Source organism: Ursus americanus, chromosome 5 (genome assembly GCF_024610735.1).
Source record: "Ursus americanus isolate L20-20 chromosome 5, mUrsAme1.1.p, whole genome shotgun sequence".
NCBI classification, from domain to species: domain Eukaryota; kingdom Metazoa; phylum Chordata; class Mammalia; order Carnivora; family Ursidae; genus Ursus; species Ursus americanus.
In genome coordinates this window covers 76,697,721-76,715,873 of record NC_142131.1, presented here as the reverse complement: position 1 = coordinate 76,715,873, position 18,153 = coordinate 76,697,721, and the positions used below count along the sequence as shown (strand labels likewise).

At 51.0% G+C, this 18,153-nt stretch overlaps 1 protein-coding gene across 1 annotated transcript in view; it reads left to right on the top strand.

The window, feature by feature from the left end:
- Positions 1–18,153, top strand: part of ADAMTS2 (ADAM metallopeptidase with thrombospondin type 1 motif 2) — a 222,383-nt gene that overhangs the window by 172,918 nt on the left and 31,312 nt on the right. Inside the window, exons 7-10 of the mRNA XM_045794972.2 lie at positions 2,530–2,635; positions 3,645–3,788; positions 4,206–4,338; positions 5,565–5,678. Coding sequence (XP_045650928.2) covers positions 2,530–2,635; positions 3,645–3,788; positions 4,206–4,338; positions 5,565–5,678 — 497 coding nt within the window. The remainder of the gene's footprint in view (positions 1–2,529; positions 2,636–3,644; positions 3,789–4,205; positions 4,339–5,564; positions 5,679–18,153) is intronic.

The window sequence follows — 18,153 nt, the reverse complement described above, 5'->3', positions numbered from 1 at the left end:
CTCCAGATCCCACCGAGCACAGAGTAAGGCTCCTGGTTGGTGTTGGTGCCTCTTCATTTGGAGGGGCTGCTAGCTCCCTGTCACAGCAGGAAGCCAGGTGATAGAGCGCTCTGTCGGCACTTTTGTCCAGGTGAGAGCTCAAGTGGGAAGTAGAACTGATCCATAGGGAGAGAAACCACCAAAACTTCTCTAGCAAGTGGCCTCCTCCTCTGTTTCAGAGTATGAAAGCACAGCTAAGGATGGCAAGACGTTTTTTTTCTTAAAAAACTTACACCACAAAAAAGTCAGACCAAGATGCAAAATAAAATCAGAGAACTGACTCTAGAGGAGACAGAGATAATTTAGAGACTGGGGAAGAACTTTTTAAAACTGTGATAGTTCCCGGAATGTTTGAGAAAATACATTCCATAAACCCAGCACAGGTTGCTAGGAAGAATTAGAGAACAGCAAAGAATTTTTATGAAACTAAAGATATAATGGGTAAAATAGAAAATTCGGAAGCTGAAATAAAAAGTCAAGGGCAGGGGTGTCAGGATGGCTCAGTTGGTTAAGTGCCTGACTCTTAATTTCAGCTCAGGTCATGACCTCAGGGTTGTGAGTTTGAGCCCCACTTTGTACTCTGTGCTCAGTGTGGAGTCTGCTTGAGATTCTCTCTCTCCCTCTCCTTTTGCTCCTCCTGCGGCTTGTGCATGCTCTCTAAATCAATCAATCAATCAAAATAAAATCTTAAAAAAAAAGTCAAGGGCATCCAAAAAGATTAAAATAGGAGGACGAAGACATACGGGTTCAATCCAAGAGGTACAATATCTATCTAAAAAGATTTCCAGAAAGAAAGAGCAATAGCAAAATAAAATAAGCGGGAAGGGTTTAAAGAAGAACATAAAGACACTTTTGCAAACCTTCAGGCTGTAAAGACCCATGTAATATGCTAGGTAGTGTGAATAGGCACATGCAGGCTTTGCATACAACGAACAAAGAGAAGATCTCCAAGTCTGGCTCTGGGACATTGATTCTAGAACAATCGTCTTAAAATCTGCAGAGCAAAAAATAAGATACAGATTTTCCTGTTTATTACAAGGGGGGAAAGACAGTGGTTCGATTAAGATGCTTTTACAGACAAGTCTAACACCAAGCCCTCCTTCCTTTCTTCTCTACTCTTCCCCTCGAACAAATTGCCTTGGGACCTCCCCGTGGGGTCTGCAAGGAGTGAGGCTAGGTCAGCCTCCGAGGGTGGAGGCTCCTTGCTTGGTGGGCCTCTAGGTGGTGTCTTAGCAAAGGCCCCCCTCTGCACACACAACTCGGTGTGTACTTCTTTATCTTGTCCGGGGGCAAGTGGCTAGGCCCCATTCCCTGGTTTTCCTCAGTGGTAGGTGCGGTCTCGGGGTCATGCCCCCCTCCAGCCTCCCCCTCCTCACCCATGGGCATGCTGTCCTCTAAGCTTCCGTGTAGACATCTGAAGAACAACCGCACTCTGTGATCAGATTCAGCCCACCCAGGGCCGACCACCTGCAGGCCTTCTCGCCTCCCTGCTTGGGCTGTTCTTGCTCATTCCTCAGTCCTCCCCTTGGTCCCTGTGTGTCTCCATTTCCTGACTGCTTCTTTGGGCCACACAGCAAAATGTGCTGTGTCTCCTCACCATTACCTGTGAATTCAGTGGCTCTTTCTAAGCCACCTGAGTGGGGATGGGGCTGGGCAGGTGAGGGGGGTGTGTCCTTGGGCATCTTATGCCTGGGGGATGTGGCCTGCTGCAGCCAACCCTCCCCACTCCCGCCCCCCACCCTCTGCCTCTGGAGGCACCTTGCCTGGGTCTGGCTCCTTCCCCACAGACCCTTGGAAATGGGGAACCCTTCAGAAAGAATATGGCTCAGACTGTCCTCAGCCAGAGTGCAGGTTCACTGGCTGAGAGCTCCGACAGCCTTGTTGTCTGCAGCTGGTCTACTCCTCGGTCCTCTTGGCCAGTCCTGGCTACGTGACAGCAGGGCAGTGTGGCTTGCTGGCTCTCGTCCCTGAGCTCTGCCCTTGAGCAGCTTCGGGGGTCCACCCTCACTGCTCCCTGTGTGTGTGCTATGGAAATGGGTCTAGCTGGGGTCTCACAGGACCCGGAGAAGCCACGGGGGACCCAGGGAAGACCCTCCTGAGGGGGAGTGGGCTCAAGGACCAGGGTTCCTACAGCAGTGGGAGGAGGTGTGGAAGGCAGGTGTTGTCCGGGGGACCAGAAGGTTACTCAGCAAAGTGGGAAGATGGGGGGGCAGGAAAGAGAACAGCAGGCAGGAAGCTGCCAAGGTGGCAGGGAGTCCTAGCACTTGAGACCCGTATCTGGGAAACGGACCCCGGCTGCAGTGTGGACAATGATGGGCAGGGCTGAGGCTGGCTGCCTGGGGTGCACGTCACCTGAGCTGTGCCAGCTGGAGGGGGGCAGTTGGTTTGGCTCGTTTGCTCTGGGGATGTTGGGGGGCTTTGGGGAGGGCACCCCTGATTCAGGCCCAGCTCTGGGCCTGGGAGCTAGAGCTGCCCTTTGTCTCCTCCCAGGCTATGCTCCTGTCACTGGGATGTGCCACCCCGTCCGCAGCTGCACTCTGAACCACGAGGATGGCTTCTCCTCAGCATTCGTGGTGGCCCACGAGACCGGCCACGTGTAAGTGGCTTCGCTGTCCTTGTTGCTTGGGGAAGATCGAGCCTCTGTGCCCTGGGGGGGACATATCCTGTGTGAAAAGCACCTGGGGTGTAAAGTCCTGACCCCAGCACTGCACAGGGCAGGCCTGAGGTCCACGTTCTGCCAAGGGAACAAATCAAAGGGCCAAGAGGGTGCTGAGGGCCTTCCAGGCATTATGTCACTCAACCCCCCAGGCAGGGCGCCTCCTTACATTTTACACACCCATTTACACACCTTACCCCATTTTACACACTATTTTACACACCTCTGAGGGAGCCCTGCCTGGAATTAGAGAGCCGGAGACTGGGAAGCCACAGCTCCACCCAGGTGTGCAGCCCCCAGGCACCCCCTGAATTTGGGGACACTGGTAGTGCCACTGGGTGGGTGCAGGGACGTGAGCCCACACTGCTGAGTGTGTAGAAGCTCTGGCTACGGATGCCCACCCCCTCCCGTCTCTGCTGCCTGCTCATGAAACAGTGCCCCCTGGAGGGCAGGATGCCAAGGGGCGGCCTCTGGACACGTCTCCCGCTCGCCCCTGGCTTTAAGAATCTAGCTGGTGGATGATCGGTAGGGGAAGAAAGGGATAAAGAAAGGGGGGTAATCAGAAGGGGGAATGAAACATGAGAGACTATGGACTATGAGAAACAAACTGAGGGCCTCAGAGGGGAGGGGGGTGGGGGAATGGGATAGGCTGGTGATGGGTAGTAAGGAGGGCACGTATTGCATGGTGCACTGGGTGTTATACGCAACTAATGAATCATCGAACTTTACATCAGAAACCAGGGATGTACTGTATGGTGACTAACATAATATAATAAAAAATCATTAAAAAAAAAAAAAGAATCTAGCTGGTGGAAAACCCGACTCAGCGCAGACCAGTGAAAGCTCCGGGGAGGCGCTGGGGGAGGCTGGGGCGGCCCCCCGGCTGCCAGGTCAGTGCGGCCAGGGGAGGGTCCAATGAGGCTGCCTTGCCCTCCCCCCCCCCCCATAGGCTGGGCATGGAGCACGACGGGCAGGGCAACCGCTGTGGCGACGAGGTGCGGCTGGGCAGCATCATGGCGCCCCTGGTGCAGGCCGCCTTCCACCGCTTCCACTGGTCCCGCTGCAGCCAGCAGGAGCTGAGCCGCTACCTGCAGTGAGTACCACCACAGGACGACCCCGCAGCCCTGGGCTCAGCTCTAGGAGGATGGATGCCCCAACCCCCCATGTGCCTGGGTCTCACCTGAGGCCTCAGACTTCAGTCCTCCAGCCCAAGGTGCAGGGGAAGGAAGGGAGAGCCCTCAGGTCAGTGTGTGCATGGTGGGGGAGGTCCCATTGTCAGGGGGCTCAGCCTTGAATGGAAAGTGGGCACAGCTGCTGCACCTTTGATGGGATGCCCCGGAGCTTACATCAAGGAAAAGAGATGCAGCAGGGAAACTGAGGCAGCACGGCTGAGGGCTGTAGTGTGCAGACAGGCCCCCCACCATGACTCCAGAAGGGGCTGCAGCTGCCTCATATGGTCTGGACGCTCCCCGCTGAAGGCTGCTTGTGGCACCCACGTGTCCCCTCACAGCTCCTATGACTGCCTGCGGGACGACCCCTTTGCCCACGACTGGCCAGCGCTGCCCCAGCTCCCGGGGCTGCACTACTCCATGAACGAGCAGTGCCGCTTCGACTTCGGCCTGGGCTACATGATGTGCACGGCGGTGAGTGTCCGAGCACCCCTGGGTGCTCCTGCCCCGTCTGGCTAGCTTCTTAGGAAGTGATGGGTGTTGGGGTGGTTCTTGAGGGCGCGGTGGAGCAGGCCTCCAGAGCGTCAGTCTCTCCCTCTGCATCCACTCACCTCACCCGCTCAGCACCCAGTGCCTACCTGGCCAGACCAGACATGGTCCTGGTGACAAGGGCTGTGACCACGGGATCCGCAAGGGATGGGGGGAGGGGTGCTGATGAGGCCCTTGTGTTGCCTGCAGTGTTTGGAGGGCGTCCCTGAGAAAGAAGTGAGGTATAAAGGCTAGTGGGAGGAGAGGGCATTGCAGAAGGCAGGAATCACATGTGCAAAGGCCTAGAGGTGAGGGCACATAGCATACAGAGGCGCAACCAGTTGTCCCTGGGGTCTGGCACCAGGGCAGAGCCAGCAGCAGGAACCCCACTCATCAGAACCAACCTGCTGATCCAAGGCAATGTGGCAAGAGCTTTAGTGTCCATTAGTGTCAGACCTAAAGCTCCTCTCAGCTGCAGGAAGGAAGCAAGCGAAGTATTCCCATTTTACATTTGAGGAAAACTGAGCATTTAGGTAACATGCCTAAGGCCACAGAGCTGCAAGTGGTGGGCTCAGGTATTGATGGAGGTGGTCTAAGCTCTTGCGTAGCTGCCTAAAGAATTTGGTGGGCTTGATTCTCATTGCAATGGGGAGCTCTAGAAATGGGAGTGGCATGGCCATGTCTGAGTTTCAGCTGGATCCCTGAGGGACATCCTGGAGGAAGGACAGTAAGCGGAAAGGCCAGAGAAGAGGTGACTGTGGTCCAGGGAACAGAGGCCAAGGCTGAAGCAAGAGAAGGACAGAGGGGAGGGCTTCAGGAGGTGGAGTCCTCAGCGGGCGGACAGTAGGTGCCCATGGGACCCTGCAGTGACAGCCCCTCCCAGCCACTCCTACCTGGGCCAGAGGGATGCCCACACAGCCTTCCCGCCAGGTACACTGGCTCCCAGCTGTCTGTGCAGGCTCCGAGACAGGTGACAGGAAGCAGCCACTGCATGCTGGAGGTTGTCACGGCCTCAGAATCACACAGGGCGCAGGGCACCGCACAGGCCTGTCCTGGGCAGCCAAGGTGTGCCTGCGTCCGCCCTGTCCAAGAGGACCCTGGGGGACAGGGCGGGCCCCCGGAGGGTTCCGGCAGTGGGAGGCAGCTGGGCGAGCTGCAGTGCTCTCTTCCAGTTCCGGACCTTCGACCCGTGCAAGCAGCTGTGGTGCAGCCACCCTGACAACCCCTACTTTTGCAAGACCAAGAAGGGGCCCCCCCTGGACGGGACCATGTGTGCACCAGGCAAGGTGAGTGGGAGCAGAGGGCAGGCAGTGTGGTATGCACAGATCTCCAGGGACAGGCACCACAGCATGGGTGGGGGGGACCCCTGCTTCCTTTCTAAGAACTCTTCACAGGTGACACTCCAGAGTTTCTGCCCCCTCTACTTCCAACGCACTAGTTCTCGGTCGGAGCAAACCTGGTGTCCCACAGCTCCTCTCTGTGCTTCAAGCACCCCCTCGCCCCCCGCAACTTGGGAATCCCCTCCTCTGAGGAGCCGCCTTCTGTCCCCCCACAGACACTGTAGGTGACTGGTCACCTCACTTTAAGACCAGCACTGGGGGCTGTTGGCCACTGGGTCCCGAGGCTCAGCATCAGGCTTAGCCTCTCCATCCCTGTGGCCTCCGTGTGTGCCCCCTGGAGGGCACATTTGTGACTTGAGGCAGCTCCGTGGCTGCTCCCGGCACCTGCCAGCCACCCAGACCCACTTCCCACCCTCCAGAAACTTGACAAAAGACAGGCTTTTCTCACGGTGTCCTTTCAGCCAAAACTCTCGGCTTGATTCTCATAGGCTCAGATAAGGTCACGTGCCCTCTCTTCAGCCAGTCACCGGCTGGGGGCTGGCTTATGCAGATGAGCCTGGGTGACCGCCCAGCTCCACAGATCTGGCAGTGTGGGGCTCGGGAGTGGGGCGTGCACACCAGCGCATGGGCCGCAACATCAGGCCTAGAAAGGGCCGCAGATCATCTGTGCCTGAGATTCCTCCATGTAGGCCTTAAATTCTGACTAATTTTAATTCCTGGTACACCTTCTTAAAGTTACAGATCCCCAGGCTCACCCCTGTAGGTTTTGAAGTAAGGATTGGGAATTGCTTTGGTTTTGGTTTTGTCCTTGGTTTTTGTTTTTTAAATTATGGCAAAATTCACATGACCCAATATTTGCCATTTTAACCACGTTATACAGTTCAGCGGCTTTTTAGTACATTCGCAATGTCGTGCAGCCGTCATCATTATGTAGTAACAGAATTTCTTCATCACCCCAAAAGGAGACCCCATTAAGCAGTGACTCCCCGTTCCTGTCCTTTCTCTAGCCCCTGGCAGCCACTAATCTGCATTCCACCTCTGTGGATTTGCCCATTCTGGAATCCCACAGAGGCAGAATCATACAGTATGTGGCCTTTTGTGTCTGTCTGCTTTCAGTGAACGTTTTTAAGGTTCATCCGTATTGTAGCACACATCAGTGTTTTGTTCCTTGTATGGCTGAATAATATTCCACTGTAGGGCTAGGCCACAATTTGTTTATCTGTTCATCTGCGGGACATTTGGGTTGTTTCCACCTTTTGGCATTTGTGAATAATGCTGCTATGCACATCTGTGTACAGATTTTTGTTTGAAGATCTGGGAATTGGTATTTTTAGGGTGCACCCAGGTGATTGAGCTGTGCCCCCCGACTTCATGAACTGTTAGAAGTTGGAGGTGGGATGTGGTTGATAATATGCCAGGGACCTTGTGAAGCCAGAACTGACCATGTAGCCCTCCTCCCCACAGGAGCTCGGTGGAGGGAGCGGGGGCCTGGAAGCATTTGCCACAACGCCTGTGATGAGCTCAGTAAACACCGAGCTGGGGGCTGAGACTAGCTCAGCATAGCTTCCTACCCCACTGTGTCCTCACTTTCTGCTGTCCCACCCTTCACAGAGAGAAGACAGGTGGATCAGGGGCCCGCCCTGCACAGGCGTACCCGCCCAGAGTTGCAGGGCTGGCTTTTACCCCATAGGAACCCCAGCTGCTGGGAGAAGGTGGGCCAGGGAATGCCTGCACTTCCGATTGCCCCAGCAGGGGGGTCTGGTGAGGAAGGTGCACACGTGGCAGAAGTGCTTCTCCTCATAGAAACCACTGACCTGGTCATTGCCCTTCATTCATTTTGGTGGTGGGATCCTTTGTTCATTTAGCCCAGTAAAGACAATTACATTTTATTTGTTAAAAGACAGAGCTGTGCTGAAAGTGTTGGGGGCAGAGCTGGGACTGGGCTCAGGCTGCCTTGGTTCACCAGAGCACAGGGCGAAAACTGACCCACATCAGGAATTCTTGGTGTGTGAGGCTGTGGGTGGAGGGGCAAAGGGAGAGGCCGGGGCACCTCCTGGGGGACCTATCAGACTCCTCTGCCTGTGTGCGTTCATATCTTTCAATATGTTACTCATTACTGCAAGCAATTTTATATTTGGAAGGCAGCCCTCCCTTATCTTTCCCTTTCCTGCAAGAAAAGCCACAGGGGCAAGGAGAGAGGGGAGTGAGGAGGGAGCAGGGGGAGGTTGGCCGGGTTGGAGAAATAGCAGGACATCTCAGGGATGAGGACTGTGAATTATTCAGCTCTCCTTCGGGGACCCCAGCCCCGGGCAGGGGGTGCCAGAGCCCAGGCTTGGGACACAGTGCGACTGCCTGGGATCCTCACTGTGCCCGCTCTCCAGCAGCTCATCCCAAGCACATCGTCCCCTCTTGGGCTCCACAGCCAGACTGGGCCCCTGCTTACTCAGTTGCCCATATCCACCATTTCCCAGAGACAGAACAATCCGGATCTATATTCCACACACAGGGCTGACCTGGAGAGAGCATGCAAAAGAACGACCCACCCTCCATCTTTTGGTTTCATAGTTCATTCACAGCCTTCCCTGGGTTCGGACACTGGGGGGGCCGGGTAGGCAGGGGATGTCGGCAGCACCCTGGGGTTCAGCACCTCAGAGAGATGAAGCAGAGAGGATAAGGATGGTGAGGAGCAAGAGCCAGTGGTCCAGAGCTCTCCCACGGAATCAGGAATCAGGAGGTGGCTTTGGCCGAGAAGGGAGAGGTGAGTGTGTTGCCCTTGGGCAAAGAAGCGAGCAGTGGGCCTGCGCATCAGGCTGCCTGGTTACCCCAGGTGCACGTTCGTTCATTCATTCACATCCACTGCATGTGTCGGCCCCCTTCTGCCTCCTTCAGACCTCACCACCTGTGGGGGTCGGCCGTGCGTGGGAAGAGGCGGCCGTGACAGGCAGTAAGGACAGGGCCCGCGAGTGGCCTGTCAGGAAACTCAGAGAGTCTTCCCTGTTAGTGACCCCACTGAAGCCTGAAAGGTAGGGGGAAGTGAGACGAGCAATCCAGGGAGGGATCCTGCAGAGCAGGAGCCTGGTGAGGAGGGCCAGGGAGGGCAGATGAGATGGGGAGGGGAGGTGTTTTAAAATACAGCATGTTAATATAAAATTTGAGGCAGAGTGAGGCCAACAGACCAGAAGATGATTACCAGTGAAAACACAGTTTGTTTCTCCCAGATCCCAGAAGGAAGGGCTGCAGGGAGCCGTGCATGGAAGCACTGGGGTGGGCCAGGAGGCAAAGGGTGGGGGCGACTGTGGTTTCTGTAGGAAGGGACTGGCGAGGCAGGGTGAGCAGACTTTGGATTGGCCAGTGTGAATAATGTCAGTGGGCTCTGGGCCAGAGGGACTGCTCTGAATCATCTGGTACCTGTCCCTGGGGTGATTTGGGCAGGGGATGGGGCCTTGAGTATGAGAGCCTGATAGAGGATGTGTTTGGATCATAACCTCTGGATTGGTTGGTTTGCATTTAAAAACCACACTATTGTATGAGTTATTCACTGTCTCTAGAAATTGGCTAATCCTGGGAGGGGCAGTCCCTTTAGGGTCAGAATCCAGAAAACAAAAGACACAGTACTCCATATGGTTCCCCAGGAGGCCATGATGATAGTCTGCTCCTGTCCCGCCCTGTTCAGGGTGCTGGCAACAGGCATGCCCTGGATACCCTGAAGCTGGGCCAGGCCCAGCACAGAGGGTGCTCCCAGATGTCTCTGCCCTGCAGGCCAGGCTGGTGGACTCCCTTTGCCCTCCCTGCGTGAGCCAGGGTCAGGGCAGAGGGCGGCCTGCAGGCCCAGGGAGGAGGTCAAAGATGGCTCTTGCCTCAGTGTGTCTTGGCAGGAAAGAGTCCTCCATATGCTCTCACATTCGCATGCAGCATCTTGGGGAAGCGACACCCACCCTCGGTTTTCATGAATTCCGTTTCAGAGACGCGTGTCTGGTGGAAAGGCCCTGCAGTGGTCCTGTGTCAAGCTTCCTGTTTCCCTGGAGAGTGGAGAACGGCCGGGCAGGCAGTGACAGGGACAGCCCAGGATCTGGGCCTCGGAGGTGGAGCCCTGGGTCTCCTTCCTCATGTGGGACCTTGAGCCATCCTTTCTCTCTCTCTGGCAAGTCACCTAAGTGTCCAGCTCACTGGCCCTCACAGCTCAGGCTCCTGGCATGTGGTACCCGCTTGGGGCACGCTGGTGGGTGGAGGAAGGGTGAGGATCACAGGGGTTCCAAAATGCTGAACGCGTGCACTTCCTTGAAACAGAGCAGTCCTGCCTGGCAGGCTTTCAGAGCCACCCAGTAGGATCCCGGGCCCCTGCAGGGTGTGTCAGCGCTCTCCACGGTATTTCGCCCACGAGGCAGCCTTGCCAGCTTGTCCTGGGCTCAGAATTCACTCAGGACAAGCGACTTCATGCTTGTACATGTTCAAGCCTCTCCATTGCATGGAAGTATTTGTAGGCGTTTAAACGTATGTTTATAAAGCATTTTAAGAACGTTAAACATATTTTTTAAAATAATGGCTCTGAGGTATCCGAGTATGAAATTGTTCATTTGGGGTAATGTTAAAGGCTCACAGTCATCCAGGAGGAAAGAAACCAAAATATTGGAAGGATAGCTTCTGAGCAGCGGAATGAAGGGTGATTTTCCCTTCTTCCTGCCTTGCTTCGTATTTTCTACAATGCCTGAGTATTGCCTCTGTGCATTTGGAGCTGAGTCCATGGAGGAGGCGGTCACGCTGTGGGCCTGTGGGATGTTCTGAGTTGTCCTGGGCCCAGCTCCCTGTTTCCAGACTTGGGACTGATTGGTCCAACAGGGACAAGGGGACCACTGTCTGGCCTTCTCCATCCTCCTGGTCCTTGGTTCTCTCGACAAGCAGTGACTTGGCGGTTGGGTCCCGGTCCCAGCCTTCAGAGATGCCAGGAGCGCTCCCTCCCTCTGTGTCCTGTCAGCTCAGACTGCTATCACAAAAATGCCAGACTGGGGGCTTAAACAGTAGATACGTATTTCTCACAGTTCTGGAGGCTGGAGTCTGAGATCAGGGTGCCAGCATGGTTGGGTTCTGGTGAGGGTTGCAGAATCATCTTTCTCGTGTCTTCTAAAGGCACCGATCTTGTAAGGGGCTTTACCCTCGTGACCCAGTCACCTCCCAAAGGCCCCCACCTTCTAATACCATCACATTAGTGCATTAGGCTTTCACATATGAATTTGGGGAGGACACAAACATTCATTCCACAGCACCCCCTTACCTGGGCCCTCTTCCTTGTCTGCCAGCCCCCCTCTCACCACCAGCTAGGGGGCCACCAGCCAGCGTTTCTGTGGGCTCTTCCCTTCCCTTCCATGGTTGAGTGAGGGGCACTTTGGGGTGAGAGATGGGGTCACCATGGCCTGGAAGGACATGACCAGCATCACCAGTGGCCTGCAGCCAGGCCCGCCTGATCCCAGGCTTGCCAGTTGTGTGCCTATGATGGTGGAGCCATTGACCGCTTGCCCAGAGCCCAGAAAGGGGAATCCAGAGGGTGGCTGCCTCTGTCACACCTCACAAGGGCTCACACTGGTGCGAAGGTGGGTCTGGGAGTCCTTCGGTGGGTTAGGAAGGATGCGGGGCCTGTGTCAGGAAGGGACGGAGGGAGGGAGGGAGGGAGGGAGGGAGGGAGGGAGGGAGGGAGGAACCAAGGAAGAAAGGAAGGAAGGAAGGAAGGAAGGGAGGGAGGGAGGAAAGGAAGGAAGGAAGGAAGGAAGGAAGGAAGGAAGGAAGGAAGGAAGGAAGGAAGGAAGGAAGGAAAGGAAACTCCCCGACAGAGATGTGCAGAGAGGTAGGGGAGGCAGGGAGGGCCCATCTGAGAGATGGGATCCAGGAGGCATGCCTGGCAGTGACTTGGGCATGGAGATGGCAGCTGCAGCCATCTTCCTGGGGAGCACTGGCAGGATCACTGTCTATGGGGAGAGCAAGGCATCACACAGCAATACGACCGCAATATGGGGCTCAGCAGACCCCAACCCAAAAAGCTCTAGGCTGGCACGACTCTGAAGTTGTGCCCAAGCTTGACCAGTGGTTGGCTGTGGCTGTCCTCAGGAAAGAGGCACGACTCTGGGCTAGGCAGCACACTTTGGCTGAGGGTGTGTCCTGGAGAGGGACTCAACTGTGAGCATGAGGAGCCAATATGCTTCGTGGCTCAGGGAGTGAGAGCCTGAGCCTGGCGGGGGATCTCTTCTGGCGTCTGCAGCGCTGGGTGTGGGGGAAGGAAGTGCAGTGATGATGGGCCTCCTGAGCAGAGGCATTCCCAGAGGCAGGGAGGAAAGACAGTGTGGTCTGTTCAGAGAGCAGTCAGTGGCCAGGCGACCGGCATGGTGGCTGAAGATGAAGCAGGAGAGGCGAGTAAAAGCCGGTCATGCAGGGACTTTGGTGCCGGGCTAAAGAGCTAGTCTGAATCCCGCAGCCCGGGTGCCTGCAGAAGGTTTTGAGAGAGAAGCAGAGGTGAATTTACCATGAAGCTTAGGATGCCTGAGCTCCGGGGCCTCTCACTTCCACTGGGCCCCTTATTGGGCCCCGGGAGGGGCCTTGCCATGTGTTTGCACAGTTGTGTGTGTTCATAAGTTTTGCAAAAGTAAGATATTTTAACCATAATCAGTTAAGATCACTTCTCTTTTCACCCCCCCTTCCCCTCCAATAGACCTCTTTCACTGGCTGTGGGTGCTTTGTGGCTTTGGCTAGGGAGAAACTGCATTTGAGGCCCATTTATTGGCTTATTTACGTGGTCTCAGTATCTTTCACATACAGTTAAGTTACTGTCACTGTCCAGGTGCAGGAATAACGTCCAGAGACACTCCTCCCACCAGCTCGCCAGCTCCCTCAGGGTCACTGTGGAACGTGTCGTATGCGTGGACAGGAGGAGCCTCAGCTGGACCTGAGGTCACGGCGGCTTCCATATGGACGATAGTTTGTGTTTGCTTTCGGGGTCTGTCTTGCAGATGGGCTCCTCTAAGCACAGATCCGGCTTGGATGTCTCTTTAAAAAGGCTAAGTGTAACCAGATGGTCTGCTTGTTAAAAAGCTGTCCACGCCTCACAACATATGTATTACAAAATATAAGGGGTGCTAAAATAAATTTTCAAAGACCAGGAGAGAAATCTGAGTGCAAATGGGATGCAAAAAGTTTATTCGAAATGTTGATGAAGCTTGAATATGCCAGTTGCTCTGCAGTTTTGGAAAGTTGTTCTGGAACACTCCAATAAAATAAGGGAGAAATGGCAAGCTGCGATTCAGGTAGATGGATAAAGGTACCTTCTTTTGTCACTTTCAGATTTATGTATTTAAAAAAATTCAGATAAAAATTAATAGAAAACGAGAGGGAAAAGGGAGTAAAGAAATCAGGAGAGGTAACTCCGACTTCCGAAATTTAATTGTAACAAAAGAAGGTTTCAGATCAAACCCAGAGCAGCCATTCATTAGGTGGAAGAAATAAACATCATAGGGAAGTAACAGACAGGTTCTTGAAATGTTTGACAATCCAGCTAATGAAGGGGAGTGAATCTGATGAACACATGGGAGAAGCATTTAAACTGCTTTCTGACTTGACATGAAATGTTGACAACATCAAAGACAATCCCAAGCTCAGAACGTTTCCCCTACAACAGCAACGTCAACAGCAACAGTTACTGAGTGTTATGTTTAAAATCAGGCTCTGACCAAGAAAACTTGAAATGCCCTGAAATCCACATCAGGAAATACACCGGAGAGCAGTGTCTCCAGTTCGATCCTCTAAATGTTCCCATGACACCACCAATAACTTCTCTAAATTATCAATAATTTAAAAAAGAAAATATGTCCCTCAACAGGCTAGAGCCAGGGTTAGCAAGCTGTCACCCACAGAGCAGTGCCACCTGCCACCTTGTTCCCCACCCACCAACCCAACAGCAGCTTTGTTAAGATGCAATTCACATTTAAAATTGCCCATTTTAGGGGCACGTGGGTGGCTCAGTCAGTTAAGCGTGTGCCTTCGGCTCAGGACACGATTTCAGGGTCCTGGGATCGACTTCCTTGCAGGGCTCCTTGCTCAGTGGGGAGTCTGCTTGTCCCTCTGCCCCTCCCCCTGCTTGTTCTCTCTCTCTCTCTCTCTCTCAAATAAATAAATAACTTGCAAAAAATAAAACAAAATTGCCCATTTTGAAGTGTACAGTTTGGTGGTTTTCAGTATAGACAGAGTTGTGCAATTGTCATAACAAATTTTAGAACACTGTTTTCACTCCAAAAAGAAGTGCCATCCGTACTCATTAGCAGTCTCTCTGGTTCATCCTCTCCCCTCCACCCCCATCCCAGTCCTGAGCAATCGCTTATTTACTCTCTATCTCTGTAGATGTGCCTCTTCTGGACATTTCTTATCAATGGGATCATGTAATGTGTCCTTTGTGTCTGGCTTTATTTAACTGGCATAGTGTTTTCAAGCATCATCCGTGTTGTAGCACGTGTTGGTACCCCATTCCTTTTAGTGGCTGAATTTTCATCCGTTGTACAGGTACGCTGTGTTTTATTTATCCACTTACCAGCTGATGGACATCTGAATTGTTCCTGCTTTTTAGCTGTTATGAGAAATGCTGCTGTGAACATTCCTGTACAAGCTATGGGTGGAATGCGTCACTGTTCTTGGATATGTACCTCGGAGTGGAATTGCTGAATCTCATGGTAGCTCCGTTGCTCATTTTGAGAAACTGCCAGACTGGTTCCCAAAGCAGCTGCACCTGTTTTACATTCCAGCTAGCACTGCATGAGGGTTCTGATTTCTCCACATCCTCGCCCAGACTTGTTACCATCTGTCTTTTTGTTGTAACCATCCCAGGGGATGTGAAGTGTCGGTGCGTTGTGGTTTTGACATGCATTTCCCTAGTGACCTATGATATCGAGCATCTCTTTGTCATGTGCTTGGTGGCAATTCATATATATGTGTCTTGGGGGAGGGGTAAATGTCTATTTATATCCTTTGCTATTTTTTTTAATTATTTATCTTTTTATTATTGAGTTATCAGAGTTCTTTATATATGCTGGATACAGGTCCCTTATCGGGGTTAAGTATAAGGGATAAGTCCCTTATCAGATACATGGTTTGCAAATACTTTTTCCCGTTTTGTGGGTTGTCTTGTCAGTTTCATGACAGTATCGTTTGATGCACAAATGTTTTAATTCTGGAGAGGTCCAACTTATCTATTTTTTTTCTTCTGTTGCCTGTGCTTTTGGTCTTGTATCTAAGATACCATTGCCATTAGGTCAGTAAGATCTATTTCTGTGTTGCATTCTGAGGATAGCCCTTACCCTTAGGCTTATGATCCATTTTCATTTGACTTTTGTGCAAGGTGTGAGGTAGGGGTCCAACTTCATCCTTCTGCATGTGGACACCCAGTCATCTCAGCCCATTGTTGAAGAGACTGTTCTCTTTCTGTTGAATCATCTTGCTACCCTTGTTGGAAACCCACTGACTGCATGTAAGCGTTCGTTTCTGGACTCTGCATTCTGTTCCATCCACAGATTTGTCTGTCCTAAGGCAGAGTCACACTCTTTTGATTACTGCAGTTCTGTATTAAACTTTGAAGTAGGAAGTGCAAGTTGTCCCACTTCCTTCTTTTCTAGGATTGCTTTGGCTGTTTCCGGTCCTTTGACCTGTCAGAATGGCTAGAATCCAAAAGACAAGAAATAACAGGTGTTGGTGAGGATTTCCATGTCAATTTTAGAAGTTTTTCGATTTCTGCAAAACTGCAGCTGGGATTTTGACAGGATTACATTGAATTTAGAGTATCGACATATTAGCAGTCTGATCCATAAACATGGGATGTCTTTCTGTTTATTTGGATCTTGAATTTATTTCAACAATGTTTTGTAGTTTTCATTGTGCATGTTTTATACTTCCTTTGTTCAATATATTACTAAGGTTTTTTTCTTCTTTTTGATGCTATTATAGATAAATTCTTAATTTCCCTTCCAGTTTATTTATAGGATAAACTGTTCATAGAAATACAACTGATTTTTCTATGTTGATCTTGTGCCCTGCAATCTCACTGAATTTCTTTATTAGATCTAATAGGTTTTTAGTGGGTTCTTTAGAAGTTTCTGTATATAAGATTATGTCATTTGCAAATAGAGATAGTTTTACTTCTTCTTTTCCAATCTGGTTGCCTTTAATTTCTTTTTCTCAGCCTACTTGTCCTGGCTAGAACTTCCATATGATGTTGACTTGAAGTCTTGGTCCTGATAATAGGGGGAAATAGTTCATTCCTTCATCATTAAGCATGATGTTGGCTATGGGTAGTTCCTCAATGTTCTTGATCAGATTGAGGAAATTCTCTTCTACTCCTTGTCTGGTGTGTGTGTGTGTATGTGTGTTTTCAGGAAAGGATGTTGGCTATTGCCAGATTTCTTTTTTTGAGTCTTGAGGCAATCATACAGTTTGTTCTTTATCCTGTGAATACAGTTTGTTCTTTAGTCTGTTAATATGGCTTATTACATTGATTTTCAGATATTAAATCCTGCACTCCTGGGATAAATTTCATTTGGTCATGGTGTATAAACTTTTAATATGCTGTTAGATTTGGTTTGCTAGGATTTTGTTGAGGATTTTTGTGTCTATTTTCGCAAGGGATATTGGTCTGCAGTTTTTTCTTGCGGTACCTCTGTCTGGTTTATCAGGGTAATGCTAGCCTCATAGAATGAATTGGGAAATTTCTTTTTTCCTTTGTATTTTGGAAGAGTTCATGAAGGAGTGGTGTTAATTTTTCTTTAAACGTTTGGTAGAATTCACCAATGGAGCCATCTGGGGTTGGGCTGTTATTTGTGGGAAGTTTTAAATCACTCATTTAATCTCTTTACTTATTATAGGTCTATTCTGATTTTCTGTATCTTATTAAGTCAGTTTTGGTAGTCTGTGTCTTTCTAGAAAATTGTCCATTTCCAGCACTCTTTGTTGTTGTTTTTTTTCATGTGGATTTGAATTAGTCTTTGGTATCACTTGCTTTCAGTCTGAATAATTTCCTTTAGTGTTTTCCTACGAGGCAGTCTGCTAGCCATGAATTCTCCTGTTTTCGTTTGTGTGAGAATATTTCTATTTCACCTTCATTGTTGGCAGAATTGGTTATTCTTGGTTAACACCACTGCCTCTGACCTCCATTATTTCTGATTAAATGTCAGCTCTTGATTTTATTGGGCTTTCCTTATACATGATGAGTCTTTTTCCTCTTGCTGCTTTTGACTTTTTGTCTTTCACCAACTTGACTATCATGTGTCTGGGTATGGCTCTCTTTACATTTATTCTACTTGGAGTTTGTTAAATATCTTGGGTGTATAGGTTTTTTCCCCCATCAAATTTGAGTACCCATCATGTCTTTGAATATTTTCCTCTCCTTTTGGTCTTCTCTCCTCCCAGCACCTTTACTATGCATGTTGCCGTGAACTCAGTGGTCCTTCCATGTTTCTCAGAGGCTCTGTTCATTTTTATTTATTCTTTTTTCTCTCCACTCTTCAGATTACAGAATTGCTACCCATCTGTATTCAAGTTCATGGACTCTCACTTCTGTCAGCTCAGATCACTGCTGAGCCCTCGGTGAATTTACTACTTCAGTTTTTGTATTTTTCAACTCCAGAAGTTCTGTTCACATTTTTGTAGCACTTTCTACCTCTTTCCTGATGTTCTGTATTTGGTGCGACATTGTCCTTTCCCCTCCTTCCGTTCTTTAGACATGGTTCCCTTTTGTTCTTGGAGCTGTTGTGAAATCTGCCTGCTAAGTCCAACATCGGGGCCTCCTCAGAGGTAGTTTCCATCACCTGCTTACTAGCCCGGGTGCAGATCACACTTTCCTGTTTCTTTTCATGTCTCAGAAATTTTGGTAGAAACTGGACATTGTAGATAATACACTGAAGAGACTCAGACATTGATGCCCCTGTACCTTGTTGTCCTGTCATTTGCTTGTTTGCTTGTTTGCTTGTTTCTTTGTTTAGCGACTCGGCTGCACTGTTTCCATAAACTGTATTTGTTTATCCTGCATTGTGCAGCAGCTGATACTGCCCCACCTCCTCGGAGGTCACAGCCTTGGGCCTGTGTGTCATCACCCTGACCAGACAACCCCCCGAATCCCCCCCCCCGCCCCCCCCGCCCCCGGACAGTGGTATTAGCCAGGTTGTCTCTGTCTCCTTCTCTGATTTTCCCAGGAAACTTCTGGCTGTTCTGCCTCTACTGGTGTCACCCAGTTAGATTTCACTAGCTGCTAACCGGTTCCCGTGTGGTTTTGAGAATGCCGTCAAGTACGACTTGTCCACAGTATGACCCAGTGAAATTCTGAGCCTTTCACAAAAGCAGGATGTTGCCCATGTTTGAGCCTTACTCAGACCCCAGGAGGGCTCTTAGCTGTCTTGCCTTGGTT